A 24560-nucleotide genomic window follows, 5' to 3' on the forward strand; every position below is an offset into this window, starting at 1 on the left:
CTCTGCTGCTGGAAGGGTGGCAGTGCAGGAGCAGCAGAATTTCCCAAGTCCTGCTGTTGGAAATTCTGAACTGGGTAAGTTTGTGTCTAGTGGGAACCGAGAAACGGGGAAATCCCTCTGGGGAGGAAGAGGGATTTGGGAGTTCACTCATCTTGGTCTGGCATACAGCATTTGGGGCGGTGCCCAGGCAGGTCCCTGGGAGGCATGAAAATGGCAGCCAGCCCTGAGGCAGCTACAGAGTGCCACCAGTGAGAGCACAGCTGTGTCCTGCCCCTCAGCGCCCACAGACCCTTCCTCCCTGGTTTGACTTGCCTCCTGCTGGGCCTTTCACAGGCAGCAGCTGCCCTTACAACCTGCTTGCAGCAGCTTGGGGCCAGACTGGTGTGGTGGTCCCTGCATGATGTGCACCAAGGACGGGTCTCAGGGGCTGCAGAAGCCTCACTGCTGGTGCAGGTTCCCCCTGGCGAGCTGTGCTGCCTGGTGGTGTGACAGCCCAGGCTGTGCTCCTGCAGGTGGGGGAGCCTACATCTGCAGAGAGCAGCCCTCTGAAGGGTGTCCCACTGCTGATCTTAGTCCTGGCCAGGAATCTGGGTGGGCCTGTCCCGAGGAGGTGGTGCAGGGGCAGGCCCATGTCAGCAGATGGCATGGGGCAGCAGGGGCTGTCTGTGAGGAGCAGCTGGTGGGGAAGATGGGGGTCCCAAGCATCCCTGTGTTTTGGGGGTCACTTCTGAGCAGCTTTTTGAGCAGTGCTTTAGGTGACCTGTATTTTGGTGTAGTTTAGTCCCAAGGGGATGCCATTTGCACCCTGGGAGGTTGTGAGACAGCTCCATTCCTAAGCTGGAGCATGGTTCCCAGCAATCCCCAGGGTGGCCCCAGGAGTCCTGCCCAGCCCAAACAGCTCTCCCTAGGAGTGAAATGTCCTTTGGCCCTGGCCCCTTCTGCACCCCTCCATGTGCTGGTGACAGGAATGTTGTCATTTAACCTGCAGCCTAATGAATTCCCCTCATTGAGCAGTGCAGATACACAGGAGAAGCTTGCTGAGGCCTTCAAACCCATTTTTCTCATGACCAAGCTGTTTAAACACTGAATTAAACAGTAAGTGTGGGATTTCTCTTCTGGCAAATGCAAAAGGTTGAGCTGGTAGGGAGAAAAAAAGACTCCAAACTCATTGAGACTTGCTTCATTGCAGCATTCTAGAGGGAAGAGGTAGAGGTCCTGAGGCTAGGCAGGGTGCTGTGCAGGCTGCCAGACAGCCTCTGCAGATGCCTGTGTGGTGCTCATGGTTCCTTGGTCTCTCCCAGCATCTCAGCTCCAGCTGGTATGCACAGGGGAGGAGACTGAAGCCCTTAGTGCTGGACACTGCCTGGAGGCACCAGCCCAGAAGCCAAGAGTCTGTCTAAGGGCTGGGACAAGGGTACAATGGAGCTTGGAGCTGCAGGAGCCTGGCCAAAAGGTCCAGCACTGATGTGAGATGTGGGCTGGGAGCGGCTGCAGCACCTCCTGGCACCCAGGGCAGGCCACAAGGTCACTGCTCCTCTCTGCTCTCTTTGGTTATTTTTTGTTCTCTTTTTCTGTATTTAACAAAGCTCAAAGTTTCTTTCCCCTTCTTCTCCCCAGTGGCTTTTGGAGAAGGGGGAGTTCAGCTGGGAGCCAAAGGCCATCCAGAGCTTGATGCAGTTGGGTGATCAGTGGGTTCCTGGTAGAGGTAGTCCAGGCAGTGCTGTGTGGTGCAGTGAGGTCTCACAGGAAGGGTCATCTCCTGGCAGGGAGCCATGACATTGGCTGGAGCCTGAGACTGCCACCAAAGGCCTGTGGTGGCCCTGGGATGGGCACCACTGCAGTAGTGCAGCCTGATGTGAGCTGGCCTCTGCCCACCAGAGCTCATGGGGTGGGAATTGGGTTTTTCTGAGAGACACAAAGCGCTGAGGTGCAGCAGGGAAAAGCACAGCCTGGGCTCTGCTGGTGTCTCCTCCAAGCCTGGGGGGCTGAACCAGCCTGGTCAGTATGTCCTGGGGCAGAGGTCTGCCCAGCAGTGCCCTCCTTGCTTAGCCCGTGAGCTGCTTGGCAGCGTGCCACTGAGCTCCTGCTTTTCCTGCCTCTGCCTCCCTAGATCCAAGTGGGAAAGTTCAACTACACCATTGCCACGCTGCAGCTGGGGGGAGGAGAGACTGCCATCATCGTCTCCATCGTCATCTGCAGCATCCTGCTGCTGCTCTCTGTTGTAGGTGAGGCAACAGCTCCCAGGCTGTGCCAGGGTTGTTCTCCTTGCATGTGGAAGGGGGAGGTGACTCACTCACAGGTTAGGAGACCTCTGAGTGCTGCGCTGTGCAGTGCCTGAACCTGCTCTGGGTGCAGCAAGTAGCCACTCCTTGTACGGGCCCAAGGCAGCGCCCGGGATCAGAGGCTCCTGTGCCACAGAGCATTGGCTGCCTGAGGCCACAGCTCTGTGCCTGGAGCCTGTGGCAGTTACAGACATCCCCTTTCCCCCAAACACTTCACAGCTGCTGTAATACAGAGCAAGGAAAGGTGTGAGAAACTGCTTCTGGACTCGTGCTGGCTCGAGCAGGCTTGGGCACAGACATGGCTGTGGCAAACCATCCCCCAGGGCCACCTAGCCCTAGGTCCTGTCATCAGTAACAGCCAGTGACAGGCGCCTGGCAAAGCATGTGGAGAGCAGAGCTGCAGATCTGGAGCAGACACAGGAGTTTGCCAGGCTGGCTGGAAGCTGTGCAGCACACCTGTGTCCTCTGGCTCTGGTCCCTGCTTGTTGCATGCCCAGAGTGGCTGTGCAGCCAAACCTGTCAGCTCCCAGCACCCCAGGGGCTTCTAATTGGGGCTTCATCTATTTTTAATAAAGATTATCATGCACAGCATTTATGAATGCACCACCTGACAGAGCTCTTTCTGGAGGCATGGGGAGAGCGTCAGACATGAGCACTGTCATACAGGTGGTGAGCATCTTACAGTCTGTGTTCATTAATCAGCTGGAACACACTGATGTGCAGCTAGGCTGGATGCAGAGCCCAGCCCTCGATTGGAGGTGGCAGTTACAGCCCCATCATTACATTCCAGCTGGTTTTGCTTATTAACAGATAACCAGCAGCTGCCTGATCAGGCTGCTGGAGGTGTTAAACCAACCCTGGGTTTAACTTCCTGCACCCCTGTCGGCAGGGGACTGCTCTGACCCCCGCTGCAGCTGCTCCAAAGCCCCAGTCCCAAGGGCTTGTTGCTTCCTGTCTTGCAGCCCTCTTTGTGTTCTGCACGAAGAGCCGCAGAGCCGAGCGGTACTGGCAGAAAACGCTGCTGCAGATGGAGGAGATGGAGTCGCAGATCCGCGAGGAGATCCGCAAAGGTGAGGCACCCTGCTGGGCACCGGCAGCCGGCGCTGGCAGGGAGGTGCCCGAGAGGCAGGGCTGAAGCTGTTCGCCTTCTGCTCTGCTGAAGCTCCTGGAACTCTTGACAGGAGAATTCCCGCTGTAGCTTTGGAGCTTCAGCAGGGTTTGTGAGTGGGGCTGCGTGGCTGCCAGCGTGGCTCTGCCAGTGTCCTGCTGCCTGGGCAAGCTGCTGATCTTCAGTGCCACTCCTTCCCCTGCCTCTGGGTTGGTGGCCCTTGGCTATGGCAGAGGGCTGCTCGAAGGCCACTCTAATCTTTGGTGTGCTTTGTGGTTGAGTGCAGCAAGAGCTGCAGCACACTGCTGCTAGAGCAGTGGGAGAAGCAGCCTGAGCGCCTGCATCTGCAGGTGACTCTGACATCAGCCAAGCTCCTGCTGCTGTAGAACCAGCTGGGGCTGATCTCCTGAGGGCAGGGGAGATCTTGTCTCAGTGCTGTGGGACATGATGAGTGGAACTGATGGTTAAAGCCTGACAATAATCTGCTGCTCCTCGAGAAAGTCCAGCTGCAGCCCCCTGGAGGGATCGGCTGGAGGAGGCAGGGGGGCACTGCCACGTGTTGCAGTGCCAGCCTGCCTGCTGTCCCAGCTGGCAGAGCCCTTACTCTCCGTGGGTCTCTTTGTGGCAGGTTTTGCAGAGCTGCAGACAGACATGACAGACCTGACCAAGGAACTGAACCGCAGCCAGGGGATCCCCTTCCTGGAGTACAAGCACTTTGTCACCAGAACCTTCTTCCCCAAGGTGCTTCCTTCTCTGCCCAGGGGTTACAAAGTCATCCCACCGCTGTGTGTAGTTGTCACAGATTCGGTCTTGGTTCTGGTCAGAAGTGGAGCTGCAGCTCCCAGACTGTGAAGCGAGGCTGCCTTGCAGGCACACGGTGTGAGCCCGGCAGTGGCACAGCCCTGGGGGGAGGGGGGGCTCACCCGTTTGGTGCCGGTGGCCATCTCCCACGTGAGCAGGTGCTGGGGACTCCCCAGGGGCTCCAGTGTCACCCCAGGGGCTCCAGTGTCACCCCGCTCTGAAGCTAGGGTGGGGCTGGAGGTGTATCTGCATTCAGGGCGATTTTTGCACCCCACAGTGCGCCACTGAGCACGCCCAGCTGCTCTGCTCATCCTCAGGAGCTTCTTGGGTGTCTCTGCCCCTTTCTTCCTCTCCATCAAAGGCTGTGCCCATGGTGCTCCCAGTCGGATGCCCAGTCCCGGTCTGTCTGCCCAGTGTCCTCCTCCAGACGCGCTGGTGCCGTAGCTGCCGCCCCGGCTGCCCCGAGCCGCCGCCGCGTTTCAGCCCCGGGGCAGCTGCTGCTGAGCAGCTGATTTACGGTGGCAGTGTCAGCAGCAGCCGCTGCTCGGGGCCGAGCCAGCCGTTCCCTCTGTGTCCACACGGCAGAGCGCGCCGGGCTGCCCTGAGTGCTGGAGGTGTAAACGTTGCCCACCGGTTTCCGGAGCTGCCTGTGTTAGAGCCCCCAGGGCGCCTCTGTTGTGACTCGGTCTTTACTGCTCTCTCCTGGGGGACTTTCCTAGCTGTCAGCTCAGTCTGTGCAGCCTCCCTGCCCTCGCAGCCCTGCGGCTGAGCCGGTGTCTGCCTCCCCCCCGTCCTTCAGGAGGCTCTTGCAGAGTGTTGCAAGGCTCCTGACCGCTGCAGGCGTGTTTGCATGCTGGGTGGTCTGCACTCCTCAGGCTGTGTGCGTGTCCCCTGCCTAACACTGAGCTTGCTTGCAGTGTTCCTCACTCTACGAGGAGTGCTACATCCTGCCGGCACAGCAGCTCAGCTCCCAGGGGGGCTCCCAGGCCCAGGAAACCCACCCGCTCCTGGTGGGGGAATGGAAAGTGAGTACCCCCCCGAGAAAGCCACTGCTGGGTGGCTGCTGCCCAGGCTCATGTGTGCCAGCGCTGCCAGGCGTTCTCCTGTGGGGCAGGGGGGGGACCCACAAGGTGTTCCAGCACTGCCCTGCCAGGGAACAGCCTGACTCTGCTGTTCTGCTCTGCAGCTGAAGGCTGCAGTAAGATCTGCTCTTACCACCTCGTGAGGCTGACCAAACCCAGTCCTTTCCACTCCTCCTTGTGCACCTGCTGGCTGCCCTGGCAGCCCTCAGCTGCTCTTCCTGCGGCTGGACAATGTCCATCTTGCAGCAGGTAGCCCAGAACTGGCTGTGGCACTCCAGGTAGCCTCACAAGTGCTGAGCAGCCACTGCCACCACCCTGCTGGCCATGTGTCATACCCAGCTGTGTCCTTGCCGGGAGAGTTTTCTGCTGAGGGAGTCAGGGGTCTTCAGCTCAGCACTCCCATGCTCAGCAGGGACATCCTGGCAGTCAGGAAGGGTACAACAGACAGGGGTTTCTCACTCTGCTGTCTGAATTCTTCTTTAGATCCCTGAAAGCTGCAGGCCCAACATGGAAGAAGGGATCTCACTGTTCTCCACCTTGCTCAACAACAAGCACTTCCTCATCGTCTTTGTCCATGCTCTTGAGCAGCAGAAGGACTTTGCTGTAAGAGACAGGTATGAGCTGCTTTGGCATGGCCCAGAGACCTGGAAGCTGGGGGACACTGCCTTAGCCCTGCTCTGCAAGAAGCCCAGCCTGTGTCTGCAGCCGTGCCTTCCAGCTGGAGGCTGTCACACCTGCCTGCCCCTGTTCTGTTGCACATGGACAGCCATGAGCTTCTGGTATCCTGAGGAGCCCAGAAGGTGCAACCAGGCACTTGCTGGTGGCTGTTTGTGTGCCTCAACCTTTAGTTTACCAGTAGGAGGATGGGAGCTGACCCAAGGTCCTGCAGCCCTGGAAGGGGGTTTGAAGTTTTGGCACTACTGGGGACTCATGAAAGCTGTCTGAAATGCTGCCTCTGTGTTTTGGGGGGTTTGGTCAGTCACCAGTTGGGTCTTGTTGGATTGGTGTCGAGTCTTACACAACCCTCTGTTCCAGGTGTAACCTGGCCTCCCTGCTTACTATTGCATTGCATGGGAAACTGGAGTATTACACCAGCATCATGAAGGACCTCTTGGTGGATCTAATAGATGCTTCAGCTTCCAAAAACCCCAAGCTGATGCTGAGGAGAACAGAGTCTGTGGTGGAGAAGATGCTCACCAACTGGATGTCCATCTGCATGTACAGCTATCTCAGAGTAAGAGAACCAGCTCTGCTCTTGGTGGGGGGAGCTCAGTGCTGTGTGGGGGGAGCCAAGGACCTGAATGCTTCCCACCACTGCCCCTTGAAGGTCACTCGTGGCTGACCAGCTCCAGTGTACTGGAAGGCTCAGGTGTGGAGAAGCAGCCTTGAGTTGCTTGTCCACTTCTGCCTGGGGGTTTGGTGAGATCAGCCTTCGTGGCAGGACAGAGCATGGATGAATGCCTTAGAAGAGAGCCACAGGGGAGCTGAACAAGAACCAGCCTGGCCTGAGCTCTGGAGCTGGTTCCAGGTGTTGGTTGTTTCTGACCAGCTCACGCAGCTACGCTGGTGGTCACTGCCAGCCTGGCAGTGTCTCTGAGTAGGGAGCCCAGGGACAGTGACATGGGGCAGAGGCTGGTGCCTGGTGGTGTAGGAGGTGTCACCTGGCTCCACCCTGGCCAGACCACAGTGGGGGGGGTGTCCCCAGAGTCTGGCTGTCTTCTGAGGGTAAGGCACGTGAGTGTGTGTGTATCTTGGAGCACATCAGCAGTCCATCTGCTCAGTGCTTTATCTCCATCTCTTGCCAGTTCTGGGTGGAATTTCCCAGAAGAATTGAGCAATAACTTAATTGATTCCACAGCAGTTAATTGGAGGATACCCCATTGTACCCCCAGAGGAGAGCCTTGACAGAGCCTTGGAACAACTTCTGTTCCCAAAGTGTTTGCCATAGCTGCAGATGTGATTCTGATTGTCCTCAGCATCTCACAGTGTCCTCTGATCCCAGCTGATGATCACTTCTTGTCCTGCAGCCTCTGGGTTTGTAGTTCACAATCCTTCATTGCAGCTCACGTAGTTAGGCAGCATAATGATGACGAAGTTACAGGAGGAAGGAGGGTGGCTGTGTGCTGCAGCACCATGGTCCAGGCTGCCTGAGCAAAGGAGTGAATTAGTGAAGGTGTTTTAATCCTCAGTTTTGTGTCTGTAGTTAAACCATTGGAGAAAGAAAAAAGTGCTGACCTCTCCTTTTGGAGAGTGGAGACCACATGTGAGGCACTTGATCCAGCTCCAGCTTATGCTAAAAATGGACATTGTGCAAGAAAGCTTTCTCAGGGAAAAGAAGAGGAAAGAAGCTGAGTCTTAGCACACTGTGATACAGTGCCTGGAGCCTTGGGCACATTACAGAGCTGATCCATGGCCAGGAGCTCCCACGTGCCAGTGTGCTGGGCAGCGAGGTGCCCATTGCCTTGGGCTTGGCCAGGATTGGTGGCTGGACTGGTGGCTGTCCCTGTGGCCACGGTGCTGCTGGTCCAGGCTGTGAGCTGGCTTTGCTGTGCTGGGAGTCCCCATGCAGGGAGGTGGAGGAACAGGGTACGGATGGGAGCAAGCCGTGCAGGTCTGTGGTGGCCCTCGATGGAGCTGTTGGGCCACTGGCTGCACCTGTGCTCCAGCCTGCTGCAGAGGACCCAGCTGCATCTGGCTTTGCAGTCTGCTCCTTCCTTTGCCTGCCCTGTCTCATCTACGGCAGTCAAGGGTGGCACTTTCCATGGCAGCCCATTTGTCATCCCTGCAAAGCACAGGGTGTCTGTGCTGCAGGGCAACAGAGACCTGGTTTCAAGAGCCTTTTGTGTCATGCGTGTGAGGGTAGAAGAGAAACCGTGCTGCCTGCTGGAGCGTGGAGGAGCCAGAGACCTGATCAGGCAGAACTGGTCAGTGAAACATCCCTCTGACTGCCCCAGGTGCAGGGCTGTGCCAGGGTGTGGGGGTCTCGGTGTGCGCTGGCAGAGCCAGGCCCTTGCCTGGCACACAGAGGACGGAGCAGGGCAGCTGCTCAGGCTGGGCTCAGGGCTGTGCCCAGCCCGCGGGAGCACTCCGAGTGTTCCTCCTCTGCCCTTAGAGCCAGCGCCCCACACCCAGAACGTTTGTTTGCTGTTACTGCTCTGCCTCACAGCCCAGCCCTTTGTGTTCTGGGGGAAGGTGGTTTGGAGGAGCTGTCTTCAGCTGGGCAGGAGCTGCAGGCCACGGTCACCAGTGCCCTGCACAGGTGGAGGGCACCTGAAGGCGAGGCGCTGATGGGGAGGTCTGGCTCGGTGCGTGCAGGAGATGTGATGGGGAGCTGGTGGGACGCTTGCTGCTGGGGATAGGGTTCAGAGGGAACTGGCAGCATGTGTATAGCTGCTGCAGAGCTGAGAGTCGTGGATAAAGCAGTCCAGGTGTCTGCTTTCTACTACAGCTCTGGGGGAGGGCGCTGAAGAAAAAGCCTTCCCCACCAGGTGCTGTGGTGCTGTGGTGCCTGGCTCCTGACAGCATCAGGGCACCAGTACTTAGGGCAAAATTAAGGTCCTGGAATTCAGCTGTTAGATCTGGGTCCGAGCTTCCCAAAGCCTTGCATGTGGGATGGAGCCGAGTTTGGTTCTGCACAGAGTGCACACAGATCATCACCATCCCAAAAGGAGCAGGCACCTGGGCCAAGCAGCTGTGGCTGTGCTCTTCCCACCCCAGCCTCACCAGGACGCGCAGATGGCTGCCCTGTGCTGCAGGGAGGACGTCCCTGAGCGCCTGTCAGCCTTGCTCCCAGGGCAGCAACATCTGAGCCCAGGCTGTGCTGTAAAGCACACAGCCCCTAGCCCTCCCACACCGGCAAAGCGGTGCCAGCCGTGCCAGCCTGAGCTGTGCTTCCCATTACTGCTGAGTGCTGCCAGGGCCCCGCGGAGCTGCAGGAGCCTGCAACAGTTCAGTCAGAAATGAAAATGAGCTCTCATTAAAATGCAGTCACAATGGGAGGAAAAAAGGCCCCAGACTGTGTTTTTTTAAGGGTGTTTTTGTCCTGAATCAGCACTGATCTCTCCTAGTTCAACTTCCTTTCTCCAACCAGCCAAGTCCAAAGCCAGTTTTGATTTGTTTCCAGAGGAGTTCTCTGAACAATGCTTGAGGTTTCCAAGTTTGCCATTTTATCTCTCAGCCCTGCCTGCCAGCCCTTCTTTCCCCCCTTTGAAATTTGCTCTCTGATTAGCACTTTTGCAGCTTTCCATAACGTCCCATGGTGCCTGAGCCTGGAGGCCAGAAAGCCAAACAGAAACAGTATCTGGCGTGGGGCTGCCCTCACTTCCTGTGTGGGGCTGGTCCCGCTCCTGCAGGCTGCGGCGGGTCCCAAACGCCCTCTCCTCCCTGTCCTGGCAAGGTGGGAGCTGCCCCATCCCTGGAACCGTTCCAGGTCAGGCTGTTTAAAGCTCTGAGCAACCTGCCCTGCTTGCAGCTATCCCTGCTGACTGCAGGGAGTTGATGACCTTGAGGTGTCCCTTCCACCCCAAACCATCCCGTGACTGGCTCCACGCTAAGGTGCTGCACTGCCAGCCCAGCTGGCACAACCTGTGCTGGTTTCAGGCTGTGAAGGGCTCCTGCAGTAGCAGCTCTTTGCTGATGGGTTTGGAGGCAACAGTGCTGGCAGCCCCTCACGTCTCTGTGGTCAGAGCCAGGGCCAGAGCTTCCCACAAGGATGGGGCAGGCTCCAAACCCCAGCACTGAATGTGCTCTTGGGCTGGTCCCTGCTGTGTGCTCACACATGGGACACAAGCAGAGATCCTCTGCCTAGCAGAATCGCCCCTGGGGCTGCCAGCACCTCTGCATGGGGTCAGCCTGGCAGCACTCTGCAGTTCCATCACAGGGAGGCAGATCCTGCAGCCTGGGCAAGTCTGTGTCACCCCTTGCTCATTACAGAATAGAATACAGAATACAGAATTAACCAGGTTGGAAAAGACCTTCGAGATCATCAAGTCCAACCCATCACCCAACACCATCTAATCAACTAAACCATGGCACTAAGTGCCTCATGCAGTCTCTTCTTGAACACTTCCAGTGATGGTGAACCCACCACCTCCCTGGGCAGCCCATTCCAATGGCAAATCACTCTTTCTGGGAAGAATTTAGAATAGAATAGGATAGAATTAACCAGGTTGGAAGAGACCTTCGAGATCATCGTGTCCAACCTATCATCCGACACCACCTAATCAACTAAACCATACAACCAAGCATCCTGTCAAGCCTCACCCTGAACACCCCCAGCGACGGCGACCCCACCACCTCCTCAGGCAGCCCATTCCAGTGGGCAATCACTCTCTCTGTGTAAAACTTCCTCCTAACCTCCAGCCTAAACCTCCCCTGACGCAGCCTGAGACTGTGTCCTCTTGTTCTGGTACTGGTTGCCTGGGAGAAGAGACCAACCTCTGCCTGTCTACAACCCCCCCTCAGGTAGTTGTAGAGAGCAATAAGGTCACCCCTGAGTCTCCTCCTCTCCAGACTAAGCAACCCCAGCTCCCTCAATCTCTCCTCATAGGGCTTGTGCTCCCACACTCCTGCCTTGCACTCAGCAACCAACTCTTCTCTACGGCCTCTGACACTTTCTCTGCTCTGTTCATGATCCTCAGCTTCTCCAGGTCCCCACACCTGCAGGTCTGTCACGGGGCTGTGCCCTCCTCCATTTCCAGCACCAGTGGCTCTGCTGCTGAGCCCAGTCTGTGCTGCCTGCTCAGCAGGAGCATTGCAGGAGGTCATTAAACCCAGCAGAAGGCCCGAGGAGCTTCCCTGTGTTGATAAAAGAAGTTGTCCTGGGAAAATAAAGTGGGTGCAGCGTGGGCACAGATGGTGCATGCCCACCCACCGCCCTGCTGCAGTGTCTTGGCATCAGCCGCACCGACTGCAGCCGACTCAAAACTGACATCAGACTAATTGCTTTAGCAATTATAGGGCAATTAGAATAGAAGAAGCACCAAGTCTTAATTAAGAAGCAGATTGAACAGGATTTAGCAGCTCTAACTGAGAAATTTCAAACTCAGTTGGTATCTGTTGTCTTGAGGAGGCTTTGGATGGCAGCGGGCACGGGGTGTGGCGCTCAGCAGTGCGCAGGAATTTGCACTTGCCTGGCTGGAGGGAAATGGCAGATGAGGGGCAGAGAGGGTGGGCTGCACTCCACCAGCAGAGAGCTTCCTGGGCACATAGCTGGTGCTTGCCTTGCCCACCAGCCTGGCAGGCAGCAGGGGCCTGGCATCGGCGTGCAGCTGAACCGCGGCACAGAGCTGGTCCCTGCTGCACTCTCTGCTCCTCGCAGCCGCCTCACCCTGCGGGACAGGGCTTGGTGCATGGAAGGGGTTAACTGGTGCTTGTTGCTGTGGCTTGGGATCGGCCTGCTGACCCTGATCCTCTCTGCTGTGCTGTGACCAGGGCTCTGCTTTGGTATGAGAAGCATGAACTGGTTCCCAGCGCCGCAGGCAGGCAGAGGGCTCCCTTCCATGGAGCTCCCTTCTATGGAGCTCAGTGCCAGCCAGGCAACCCTGGAGGGCTTCAGCCAATCCCTTCACGAGAAGGCTGGGTGCCCAAATCTCTCTGCAGACCTGGACTTTTGTGCAGTCAGTCCCCATCCTGCTGAGTGCAGGATGCTGTACAGGCTGTGCCCTGTCAGAGTGCAGGGAACATCTCTGTGCCAGTGTGTGCCAGAGCCTGCCTGAGCCCACGTGAAGTTTCAGGTGTAAATCAGAGCATCCATCCAGACTGTGCTGAGCATGCTGCACACAGATTCCTGCTCAGCACTGCTGCCCATGCTCTGGCCAGGGGACAGCAGAGGTGGCACAGGCTGCTGGTGGCATCCACAGCCCCACTTGCTGGAGAAGCAGTGGGGGGTGTTTGGTGCTGCTGTGGGCTATTGTGGCCCTTCCCCATCTGTGCTGTCACGTTGCCATGAGTCTGAAAACTTCAGAGCAGCTTCAGGGGGATGCTGGGGGGAGCTCAGGGTGCTGTGCCTAGAGAGCCCAGTCCTGCTCCCCGCAGAGTGCACACACCTCCAGTGCCCATGCAAAACCTGTCCCACCCCGCTGCTGGAAGGAGGTATCAGCAGCAGGTCTGCTCAGCTTACCTGGTGCTCTCCCCTTTCCCCAGGAGACAGTTGGAGAGCCTTTCTTCCTGCTGATCTGTGCCATCAAGCAGCAGATTAACAAAGGCTCCATCGATGCCATCACGGGCAAGGCCAGGTACACCCTCAACGAGGAGTGGCTGCTGAGGGAGAACATCGAGGCCAAGCCTAGAGTGAGTACCTGCACCCCGGGGGGGCAGTGGGCACAGACCCCTTTGGGGTGGTTGTGCCAGAGGCTGATTAGAGCTTGTGCCTGCAGAACAAGGCTCGTAGTGGCTGTTTGTTGTCACATCCATCCCTTGGCACCTAGGCTCAGGACAGGAACGAAGACAGGCAAGGAAGTGAGCTCTGCTGTATTCAGAGTTAAAGCCACAGCTTTACCCTTGCCAGCAGAAACCCATCATCCCTGGCAGCAGGAAGGCACCAGCTGTGAGCCCAGGTCCTGGGGTGGGAGCTCTGCCCGGGCTGTGGCAGTGCTGCTGAAAAGAGGCTCTGCAAAGCCCCTCTGGAGAGGGCAGGCAGGGCTGTGCCTGCAGCGGGTTCAGCACCCCCAAGGCCCGATGCTTCCCATAGCTTGGGCCAAATCCTGCTTGCAATAGCCTGGCATCAATCTGGAGCAGCCTCACTGTGCTCAGGGGTTACCCCAGATGGGCTTCACTATAACAGAGCAGGCTGGGGCTCCACATCCACTGCAGGTTGCCAGCTGAGCTGTCAGTGTCCAGCACAGTCAGTGGGGGCATGGTGGGGTGCAACAGGGGCATTCTGGGCAGAAGTGACAGCTTCATAATTGGGCAGGGGCAGCAGAGCCTGCTCTGTGAGAGGAGCAGGGTGTGTTGGAGGAAGCAGCAGCTGCTAGGGCAGTGCTAGCTCGCTGGGTAGCCTCCATGTTGCTGAAAACTAAGCTCACTTTGGAGAACACCCTGCAGAGTGGCTTGGAGGGGCCCCTGAGCAACTGGCTCCAGTTGCAGATGGCCCTGATCACTGCAGCAGGCTTGGGCCAGATGACCTTGAAATGTCCCTTCCAGCCCCAAGCAGTCTGATTCTGTGGTGGTGCACAGTGTGAATCACATCTCCATTGGCCTCCATCACTGCATTCACAGTGCTTGTAGTCAAGGATGCTGGATAGCTATTTGTAAAACGACCTCTGGGCTGTGCAGGTCACAGCCATGACTCTTGCAGGGCCTTCTGAGGCAGCTCTGCTTGTGCACAGCCAGTGCCCCTGGCCCCTGCCAGCCAGGCACAGCTTGTGAGAGGAGGTGGCACCTGGGCTTTTCTTCTCCTCTTGGCTGGCATGGCAGCTGCTCCCAGACGAGAGGAGGATGTTCTGCAGGAAGAGTTGCTCTTGTTGCCTGCAGCTTCCTGCAGCAGTAGCTGTGCATCCTGGGGTCCAAGCTGGTGCCTGTGGCAGCCCACAGCCACTCACAGCTGCCTGTCCTGCTGTTGAGGAGGCTCTCGAGCAGGTTGCTGGGTGGTGCTGGTGGTGGCTCCAGTGCTTTAGCAGACCCCAGCCTGTGGCATGTTTAGACAAAGGAACTGGGCCGTGGTGTCGGGGGGAGGCTGAGCAATGAGCCTTGGCAGCCTCATTAGTCAGTGGCTGGAGCCAGGGAGCTGTGCTGGGGGCTGACCTCTCCTCCCGCCCCAAGGTCGTCTCTGCTGTCAGGGCTAAGGTCCATTAGCAAGGCAGCAGGGACAAGGTCGCAGCGTCACTGCCTGCGTCCTCCTGGCTCCATCAACAAACAGGGGCTTCAGCCTCCTGGGTGTAAATCAGTGCCTCTGGCTCATGCTGGAGCCCAGATGACCTCAGCTTGGTTTCCAGCAGCACGGGGCCCAGAGCACACCAGTGGGAGCTGTGTGGGTGCACAGCCTGCCTGTGTCCCCGGGAGCCAGCAGGACTGGGAAGGTCACCCCCAGCTCCTCCTCTGCCTGCAGAACCTCAACGTCTCCTTCCAAGGCTGCGGGATGGACTCCCTGAGCGTCAGGGCCATGGACACCGACACGCTCAGCCAGGTGAAGGAGAAGATCCTGGAGGCCTTCTGCAAGAACGTGCCCTACTCCCAGTGGCCAAGGGTGGAAGATGTTGACCTTGGTAAGGACCAGGTGCTGGCAGCAGCCAGTCCTTAGAAGCAGCTGAAGCAGCTGGTGCTGCAAGCAGCTCCTGGTGTCTGGCAGAGGGCAGTGAGTGAGGCAGCGCTGGCAGGAGGGCAGGCAGCAGGGCAGCCTTTACCTGAGCATGGTTCTCAGGACAGGGTAGGGGGACCAGATAGTGGTGGGCAAGAGTAAGTGGGCATAACTGGAAAGAAGTTTGAGGAAAGCCCAAGTGGAGCACAGGGACTTGCATGCTTTAAAGGATTAGCTCCAGAACAGGTCCCAGCCCTGGTACCCTGAGGCTGCAGGTGGCTTGTTGGCACCAGTCTGTCCATGAGCAGCTGTAACTGAGCCCTGGGGCTCCTGCCCACGCACACACTCAGGCCATTTGTCTCCTCAACTCCCTCTCCCCAGGTTTAAGAAGGATCCAAGCCAGTGCTGGTGAGAGAAACCCGCACTGCCTGTGGTGCCTCATGCCAGGCCATGGCGACGTGCCCTGGTTGGGTTAGTGCCAGAGGGAGCCTCCAGAGAGGAACACCTGGGCTGGGGCAGGGACAGTTGGTGCATGTGGCATGTCCCCTCCTAGGCACCTGATCAGCTCTGCTCTGTGGGGAGCCACCAGCAGCTGCAGTGGCCATGGTCACTTCAGTGCCAGGTGCTCCATGAGGCAGTCCCACACCGTCCCCACGTCAGAGGGGAAGGGGAAGAGCTGCACCTCTCCATCTCTCCAGCAGAGCCTTTGTCACCTCTCCTAGATCCAGGTCTGCTCTAGGCTGGAGATCCCCACTCCAGGGCTGACCTTGGAGGCTCAACATGTGGTTTCCCAGAGCCCCAGTGGCCTTGGCAGCAGAGCTGTGCAGCCCCTGAGCTCCCTGTGGCCAGCCCTGGTGGCCACACCGCCTGGCTGGGGCTCGTGTTTCACTTGTCCCCCTCTGTGCAGAGTGGTTTGCCACCAGCACCGACAGCTACATCCTGCGGGACCTGGACGACACCTCGGTGGTGGAGGACGGCAGGAAGAAGCTCAACACCTTAGCACACTACAAGGTAAGCCCACGGGGGACAGCAGCTCGGAGGGGGCCTGCCTGGCCCCGGGGGCAGTCCCCCACAGTCGGCAGCAGCGTTGGGAAGGAGCAGGGAGGTTGCCATAGCTCCGCCAGAGCTTCCGGGGAATAGGCATCTGCCCTGGCGAGGAGCTCGTTAATATTGCGGCACACTGGAGCTCATTAAACGCTCTGCATGCAAAACAAGTTCTTACCGACGGTGGAGAGGGGAGGAAGCAGAGCGGCTGCTCCCCGCGGCCGGCAGCCTGCCTGATCAGCATCGCTCTGCTCCCGCTGAGGTCGCTGCTGCCGCCCGGCGCAGGGCTGGGGGTGCTGCCGAGCAGCGGAGGCCAGAGGTGTGGGGACAAGCGGCAGCCCTGGGGGGTTGTGACCTTTCTCCTTTGAGATCCAAATGAAACCAGGAGTCCCTGCGTGCTCCCTGCGGTGCCTGTGGCGCCCGGGGGCACAAGCTTGTCTGGGCTGTAGCCCTGCGTGGGAGCTCCAGCCCAGCCTCAGTGCTGGCTGCTGTTGCTGTTTGTGTAAGGGCTGTGCCAGGGAGCCTGCTGCTGGCCACTGCCCTTGGCACAGCCAGTGCCAGCCCCCGAGGCCGGGCTGCAGCCAGGATCCTTCCACTCTCCTGGGAAAGGCAAAGAGCTGCTGCACAGCCCAGCACTCTCCTCTTCCAGCTGCTTCAGAATGATCCAAAACTGTAGCTTAGGCACAAGCTGAATCCTGTTAGATGTGAAACCCTCACCTCAGCTTGGATTATTTTTAAACCCCTTTCCACACAGAGCATTGCCCTTCCTGCTGGTTCCTGAGCTGGGGAGCAGGGCAGAGGGCATTTGTGGCAGGACACCAGTGTCCCCCAGCTGCTGGGATCTCCCCAGAGCCATCCCCATCTCCATGGGAGGTACCACTAAGGCCCTCATCATTGTCATCTGCTCTTCCCTTCCTCCACAGATCCCTGAAGGGGCATCACTGGCCATGAGCCTGTCAGACAAGAAGGACACCACACTGAGCAGAGGTAGGGCTGGAGCCTCCAGTCTGTGCTAGCAAGGGGAAAGAGGAAGGATCTGAAACCACTTGGGTGGCAAAGGCTCTTCCCTCCCAGTTACACCTGCAGCTTCTTGCCAGCCTGCTTCTAGGTTCCAGGCTGTGCAGAAGCTCAGGACAGAGCAGGGGAGACAAAAACTGACATTGAAGAAGGAGTGTCAGCCCCTGTCTGCAGGCCTCCTGCCCCAAGGCTGGCTCTGCAGTGGCACAGGGCTCCTTAGCCTGCTGGAGCCAGGAGCTGCTCAGAGCTGCAGCTGCCCCAGCCATGAGGCTGGACATGGCCCAGGGCACGTGGGGCACTGCAGGGCACAGTGGGGCATCAGAGGGCATTGCAGGATGTCACAATGCAGTAGCACCCCTGGGCTGATCCTGCTCTCCTGCCCTCTCGGGTGCCCCACAAGTCCTCCCTGTCGTAGCTGCTGAGGCACCTGCTGCATGTCCCAGAGGCAATACACAACTCCAGACACAGCAGCTTGCTGAGTCACTTGGGGAAGGAGCCCCTGCTCAGTGCTGGGGTCCTTGGGGAAAGCGGAACACCTCCTGCCATGGAGGGTGGCTGTTGGGGACGACATTGACTTAGGTGCCCTGACTGAGCCTTTGTGTCTCTATCTTCCTCACAGTGAAGGATTTGGACACTGAGAAGTACTTCCACTTGGTGAGTATCCCACTCCCAGCATTGTGGTGGGGGCTGGGGGCAATCTGGTCACCCAGGGGAGTGGAGCAACTCTGCAGGACACCCTCTGCAGTGAAGGGCATGCAGGGGATGTGCCACAGCTCTGGCTGTGCTCTCCTGCTGCCATGACAGTGAGGATGCTGGTGGAGGGCAGGTGGGCAGCGTAGCCCAGCCCAGGGGTGCTTGAGTAAAAGCTCTTTGTGGTAGTGGAGTGGAGCCCATCTGACCTCCTGCTCCTGTGTTGACATATTTCACCTCCATGGTGGCTGCACTCCAGCGTCAGCCAGTCCCAGGCTGTCCCCTGTCTGTCAGGGAGATGTCCCCTGGGCAGTGCTGGCAGCAGTGGTGACCAGCCAGGATCCCTCATCTCCTGCACTCCAGTCTGTGGTTTTCAGTCGATGTGATGAAAGAGGAGAAAATCTTCTCAGCCTTCTGCTGTTAGCTGAGCCCCCGCTGAGGGCTGTCAGGAGTGATGAACAGGCTGGGGCAGGGCTCCTTACTTTCCTTCAGAGGGGCTCAGAGAGGCACAGAAAAGGTTATCTTTAGACAAGCTTTGGTGCTGTGGGACACCATAAAAAGGAGCTGGGTGGCAGGGAAGTCCTTGTGCCTGGTGTAACCATCAGCAGCCAGAGAGCCTGGAAGCAGGGCTGGAGCGTGGTGCTGCCAAGCACCCTGGGCAGCCGCGGTCCAGTCGCCAAGCTGGAGCTCCTGGCACGCTGCCTGCCCCTGGGGCTGGGGGCATTGATGAGCTGTGCTTGTGCTGGGCTGTGCAGTGCTGAGGGCTCAGCTGTGCTTGTGCTGGGCTACCAAGTGTTAAGGGCTGCTGAAAGCTGTTAGGAGAGAAGCATTGTGGGCAGCAGGAAGGTTTGATGGCTTCAGACAGTACAAGCCCCCAGCTGAGTGAGGAGGGAGAAGGGACGGGAAACTGAAAGTGCCCATGTGAACCAGTGCCAAGATGCCCTGAGCTGGCCTGCTGGGTCATTCCAGAGCTGTCATTAACCCACCCAGCTGGGGCAAGATTGATGTTTGTGCTTGAGAAGGCCTGGGCAGGAATCCTGGGGGATGTTTCCCACCGTTTGCTGCAGGAGCCCCAGCTGCAGCCACCCAGGGGAGCTGCAGGGCAGGGGGGGGAGCAGAGGGAGCTGGATTGGTTTGCTCTCTTGGTCTGGCTTGAGAGAGGCAGTGGAGAGCTGGACAAAAGTGCAGGAGAAACAAGCCTCAGGAAAAGTGAGGATTACAACTCACTCCTCCAAGGCCATATAAGGGAGCAGTTGTAAGCAGGGAGTGCAGTCTGCAGCTGAAACCCTGCACGGGAAGGCAAACGCAGGCTGACGCTGCAGGGAGCTCTGAACCTCTGCTTTGGGGGGGCAGGTTCTCCCCACCGATGAATCTGTTGAACACAAGAAGTCCCACAGGCAGAGCCACAGGAAGAAAGTCCTACCAGAGATCTACCTGACCAGGCTGCTCTCCACGAAGGTAGGGGATGGGGTGCTTGGTGGTGCTGGCCTGTAGGGGCTGGTTGCTCTCGAGGGGTTGGGGGGGACCCTGGGACCCTTCCATCCTGGAGAGTGTTTGGTAAGGCTGCTGGGCACCACTGCGCCTTGGCTTCCCTCCAGCTCACCCTGGCAGCAGCAGCACTGCTGCCTGAAGTCCCCCATGGTCTCCCCAGGCTGGTCTTGGGTCTGTGCACATGCAAGAGATGCTGATCACCTCAGGGTCCTGATGCATAGGTCAGACCTGAGCCTACCTCCCCAGCAAGAGGTCCTGCTGGGAAAAGAGTGGGAGATGCTCAGTGCTGGGAGCAGGGGAATGTCTGTGCAGTCTTGGATTGGAACTTGCCCACTCCCAGCGAGTGCTCCACTCCAGCAGCTGGGCTCCCAGCCCATCTTTAATCCCAGCGTGATGCCTGACTGGAGCAGAGATCACAAGACTGGCCAGCAGTCTCTGCTCTTCTGTGTATTTACTGTGCAGAACAATCACAGATGTGAGATCCTAGCAGAAAGAAAGGAAAATCTCGATGCCAAAAGAAATTAAACCCAAATGCAAGCTAATTATATCCCTGCACCAGCAGCCCTCCCCCCCTGCTCCGGCAGCCCCTCTCCCTGCTGCTCTCTCCAGCTGGCAGGGAAGGGTTTCCCCGGTGCTGCCCTCCCCCACCGCCTGCTCCCCCGCAGGGCACGCTGCAGAAGTTCCTGGACGACTTGTTCAAAGCCATCCTCAGCATCCGGGACGACAAGCCCCCCCTGGCTGTCAAGTACTTCTTCGACTTCCTCGAGGAGCAGGCGGAGAAGAGAGGGATCACAGACCCTGACACTATGCACATCTGGAAGACCAACAGGTTTGGAAGATGAAATCTCTTCTGTCTCTTCCTTCCTTCTGTCCCTGGGGAGCAGCAGCTGCAGGCCCCCGGTGTCCTGGACAAACTGTTGGGTGGCTAACCATAGAAAAGGGGCTTGGAAACCAGGAGGGGTGGCAGAGGAGCAGTGCGAGAGGAGGCCAAGCTCAGGCTTGGAGAACAAGCGTGGCCTGGGGGAGCGGCGAGCTGCAAGAGGAGACACAGGCAGATAAGGGGCAGGAGGAGCTGGCACGCTCCTGCAGCTAGTGAAAGGAGGAGCAGAAGAGGGTTGGGGGCTGGGAGGCAGCAGCCTGGATTGTCAGCTGCAAGCACCGAGGATCTGAGGCAGGCCAGAACCACCTCAGGTCTTCCAGCCAGCATGGAGACCTCTCAAACAGGGCTGCTGGCTCCTTGCCGTTTGCTTGCTGGCTTTCCAGCCCCTGGGGCGCTTCTCCCGACTTATCTCCGTACGCAGGCTGGGGCTGAGGGCTGCTGGCAGGGCTGCAGGAGCTGCTGGCAGGGCTGCAGGAGCTGCTGCCATGGCAGCTGCCTGGTGCCCGCTGCACAGCCCTGCCGCCAGCCCGCAGCCATGCCGAGGGGCATGAGGAGCAGCAGGACTGGGGTGGGAGCCCATGGCTGGGGGAAGTGGAGCAGGAGAGAAACCAGGGGAGCAGGGAGCTTGGAGAGGCATTGAGGAGGGGCTGAGTGCTCCTGGGGCTTCAGGGGCAGGAGCCACTTCCAGCATGTGAAAATCAACCCCAAGTGTGGTGGGGCAGGCACCAGCACCGAGCTACAGCCTTGCCTGCCCTTCTTTCCCTTTAGCTGCTGGTACAGCACAGACTGAGAGCAGCTCCCACTGCTCAGCTGCCAGGGAGGCACGGCAGGAGAGACCAGCACTGAAACTCTTGTCCTGGCCAGAGGATCAGTGAAGTAACTGTGGGAGAAAATTAATAGCAGGAAGAAAGACAGAGGGGGCCAGGCCAGCCATCAGAACCACAGGAGAGGGCCTGTGGGGGAGCAAGGAGAAGGAGCTGACACCACTGCAAGGAAAATCAGCAAGTGGGGAGGTCTGGCTCAACAGCCCTATGCCAGCACACCTGGCAGAGGCATTTCTAGAGCCACACTAGCTCAAGGAGCTGCTGAAACAGCCAAGGTGTGCACTGCCCTGGAGAGAGCTGTACCTGGGCTCTCCTGCCCAGGCCGTGTGCCTCAGCCTAGAGCGATGTCTCTTCAGGGTGAAGAGCCGTGCCTGCCCCTGCCAGGCTGTGACTGCAGAGCAGACCCTGGCCTCTCGTTCCTTTCCTCTCTCCTGCTCACTTTCTGCCCTCCGCCCTGCTTGTCCTCCCCGCCCCCGGAGCACAAGCCTCACCCCTGTGTTCCGGGGCTGCCTCCCTGCAGCCTGCCGCTGAGGTTCTGGGTGAACATCCTGAAGAACCCCCAGTTTGTCTTCGACATCGACAAGACCGACCACATCGACGCCTGCCTCTCGGTCATCGCCCAGGCCTTCATCGACGCCTGCTCGCTCTCCGACCTGCAGCTGGGCAAGGTAACCCTCCCGGGGGCAGCCCGCGCTGCGCCGCCCAGGCAGTGGGCAGAGGCGGGAGGCTGGGAGCAGGGCCAGCTGCTGGCTTGGTGCTCGGTGTTGCCCCGAGGCTGTGAGAGCTGTCCTGTGGTCGCAGGAGCACAGCCGGCACCACCTCTGCGGCGCTGCCTGACGGGCTGAGCCCTGCCTGAGCAGACAGAGGTGCCCTGCTGCCTTGGGCAGGGCTGTGAGAGACCAAGGCGGGCACCGACAGCACAGAGCTCCCTGGGCCAGGCCTGGCTTAGGGGGGCAGCATCAGCACAGCAATCCTGGAACAGCAGCTGAGGGACCACACAAACTCCCAGTAGCAGGTTGAAAGATGATGTAGCTTAGGGTGAAGCTTTACTCACTGCTGTCAGTGCGTTCTGCAAAGCCTCTCGCCTGGGAGAGCTGTGAGAAGCTCAGGAGGCCAGCTGAGCCTTCAGGAATGTGGGCTCTGCCTGCCCAGGCAGCACAGACCCGGCCTGGAGGTGTGGGGACCACCCAGGGACATCCCCTTGACACCATCATTATGAGTCTTAAGTCTTCTGAGGAGTGATTGAAGAACCAGGTTGTTCAGCCTGAAGGAGAGGAGAGACCACATTGCTCTCTGCAGCTCCCTGAGAGGAGGCTGCAGCCAAGTGGGGTTGGGCTCTTCTCCCAAGAAACAAGTGATAGGATGAGAAGAAATGGCCTCAGGGTGTTCCAGGGGAGTTTTAGGCTGGCCAGGAAGAGCAATTTCTTCCCTAAAAGGGGTGGCCAGGCCTGCCCCAGGCTGCCCAGGGCGGTGGTGGAGTCCCCATCCCTGGAGACGTTTCAAAGCCTTGGAGATGTGGTGCTGAGGGCCACGGGGTGGTGATGCCCTGGCAGTGGTGGGGTCAAGGCTGGACTCCATGACCCTGGAAGTCACTCCCACACAGAAGGAGCCTGTGCTCCTCAGATCCAGCCGTCAGGACCGGGGAAGCAGCTGGCAGATGCTGCCACAGTGCTGCCCCTCTCCGAGGACATCTCTATTACGTTCTGGGCAGCTCCAGTGTGTGGGCAGAGCCCTGGGGCTCAGCACACCTGCCAAGAGCGCGGAGCCACGGCGAGGCTCCAGGCCTGCTGTCCCGCGGGGCAGGCAGGCAGGCAGCAGGACTTCATCCCCCCCCACCCCTGCTCTGCCCCCGGCCCAGGCGCTGACATCTGAAACCTTGCGGCAGAAAGCAGCTTTATTAACAAGCGCTGCACAGAGCCTGGCGGCAGCGTGGGCCATGACGTCGGGGGGGACCCTGCCGAGAGGGGGTGGGAGCTGCTCCCTGCCTCTCCCAGCCTGGGAGCAACAGGAAGCCTTGGCTGGGAGAGGTTAAGGCCGGAGGAAGATCTAATGAGCGCTGGGGTTTGTTTGTTTGGGTTCGGGGCTCTCTTTTGGCACGCATTAGGAAACACCTCCCATTTGTCTTTGTCAGGCTGTGGGTGAGGGGAAGAGGGGTCAGCTGGAGTCAGACAGCAGATGGAAACAGTTTCCAGGAATACAATAGCATAAGAGAAGGAATTGTTGAGTAATGTGGGAAGAATAAATCCTCAGTGTAAAAATCAGCTTGGAAATCCATGAGCAGCTCACTGAATGGTTTCCAGGCTCGATTCCTTCCCTGCTTTCAGCATCTTGCTGGTGGTACTGCAAGGCTCAGGTTCCATACATCTACTGGTTAATGACCCAGCACCCTCCTCTTCCTCATGCAGAGAAATCAGACACAAATTAAAAGCCCCTCCCGCGAGGAGGCAGCACGGCTTCCTTTTGTGTTTCCAAGGGGAAAAAACCTTTTGTTGTGAGCAGCTCTGTAGCTTGGCTGCATTCCTGCAATGCCTTGTTGCTGGGTTTGGAAATAAACTGCTCTGGGATCTGGTGCCACAGCCTGGTGCCCATTTCCCATTCCCCTACAAGCGTGCTGCAGCTTGCAGCAGCAGACTGCAGTTACCCCGGGGCTCCGTGGCCGCTGCCCAGCACAGCCAGGATGCTGCCGCCGCGTCTCAAGCCCTGCCGGGCTCCTCCGCAGAGTCTCCCTCCCCCCAGCCACGCCGTGTCGGGGCGGTGGGACACGCTGAGCTCACTCCTCACCCTGTCCCCCGGGCTGGGGCCCTGTCCCCCCGGGGCGCAGCGCTGGGCCAGGCAGCCAGGTTCACTGCCAGGGTAATGATCTCAGCGGGGCAGGAGCGCCGCGAGGTGAAGATCAGTCATGCTGCTGGGTGCCAGGAGGGCAGCGGGGCTCTGCTGGCTCTGCTGCAACCCGAGCAGGGGCTGTGAGGGTAAGATGGCCTTGTCTAAGCTGACATTAATCAAGAGAACTCAGTGTTTTCTGTTAATTACTTCAGATGCACTCAATATAGGCCAGGCAGGCTGGGTTAGTCAATGCAAAATAAATCAAAGCTACATGAAAAATCCGAGAGGAACACTTGAGCTGACAAAGTTCATCTTTGAGAGAGCTTTGTTCTTCCATTTAGATCGAGCTGGCTGCTCAAGAGACCCGAGCCAAGCCTGCAGAAGCCCTTTCCTCGTTACCAATTGCACACACAGGGCCGTGGAGCACCAAGCGTTTGATCTGGCACAGCCCTGCTCCACTCCTCTGCAGAGCATCACCCGGCAGAAGCCACCTCGCCTGACCCCGGGCATGCTTCTGAGCTTGCCCTTACTGCAAATTAAGCCAAGCTGCCACGGCCACCTTCCCTGGCACCGCAGCTAACAAACCTTCGGCAGGAAGCCGGGCCGGAGCCCTGGCTCCGCAGGCGGGCGGTGCCCACCCGCAGCACCTTGATGTGCCCGGGCAGCGCCTTTGTCATTAGCTGCTCTGTGCCCTCCCAGCACACTCCCCTCTACAGCCGGGACCAAAGCCGTGGCTGCTCCCCGGAGCCCGCGTCTGATGGTCAGACAGCTCAAAGCCTGGCGACAGGTGCCTGATGGCCGCGTCTCGCCCCTGCTCTAGGACTCCCCCACCAACAAGCTGCTGTACGCCAAGGAGATCCCCGAGTACAGGAAGATCGTGCAGAGATACTACAAACAGATCCACGACATGCCCCCGCTCAGCGAGCAGGAGATGAACGCTCACCTGGCCGAGGAGTCGCGGGTAAGGGTGCAGGGAGGGGCCAGGGCTGCAGCCTCCTGCCCTGCGAGGCAGGGGTCTGGCGGCGGCAGAAAGCGCAGAAGGGCTGCATCAGCTACTGCTTAGATGCTGCAACCGAGAAAGGAGATTTTGCCTCAAACTTCCCTGCACAAACTTCATCTGACCTAATTCTGAGCATCTTCAATTGCTGCCAGAGCTGCAGTAAACACCCACGAGTCAGCCTGGACTTAACTAGCTCTGGCACCGCTGGGACTTGGCAGTGAGATTCATTGCCAAAGAGCCAGGAAGTTTGGAAAAGGATCTCTGCGATCCTGCAGCCCCCAGC

At 58.7% G+C, this 24560-nt stretch overlaps 1 protein-coding gene across 1 annotated transcript in view; it reads left to right on the plus strand.

Moving 5' to 3' along the window:
* The window catches only part of PLXND1 (plexin D1), a 68304-nt gene that overhangs the window by 42099 nt on the left and 1645 nt on the right, over nt 1-24560 (plus strand). Inside the window, exons 20-34 of the mRNA XM_054179818.1 lie at nt 2111-2225; nt 3245-3352; nt 4019-4131; nt 5109-5216; nt 5757-5887; nt 6309-6507; nt 12417-12563; nt 14320-14476; nt 15416-15519; nt 16476-16539; nt 17189-17223; nt 18613-18717; nt 19416-19579; nt 20975-21122; nt 24098-24238. Coding sequence (XP_054035793.1) covers nt 2111-2225; nt 3245-3352; nt 4019-4131; nt 5109-5216; nt 5757-5887; nt 6309-6507; nt 12417-12563; nt 14320-14476; nt 15416-15519; nt 16476-16539; nt 17189-17223; nt 18613-18717; nt 19416-19579; nt 20975-21122; nt 24098-24238 — 1839 coding nt within the window. The remainder of the gene's footprint in view (nt 1-2110; nt 2226-3244; nt 3353-4018; nt 4132-5108; nt 5217-5756; nt 5888-6308; nt 6508-12416; nt 12564-14319; nt 14477-15415; nt 15520-16475; nt 16540-17188; nt 17224-18612; nt 18718-19415; nt 19580-20974; nt 21123-24097; nt 24239-24560) is intronic.

Source organism: Dryobates pubescens, chromosome 1 (assembly GCF_014839835.1).
Source record: "Dryobates pubescens isolate bDryPub1 chromosome 1, bDryPub1.pri, whole genome shotgun sequence".
Lineage (NCBI taxonomy): Eukaryota > Metazoa > Chordata > Aves > Piciformes > Picidae > Dryobates > Dryobates pubescens.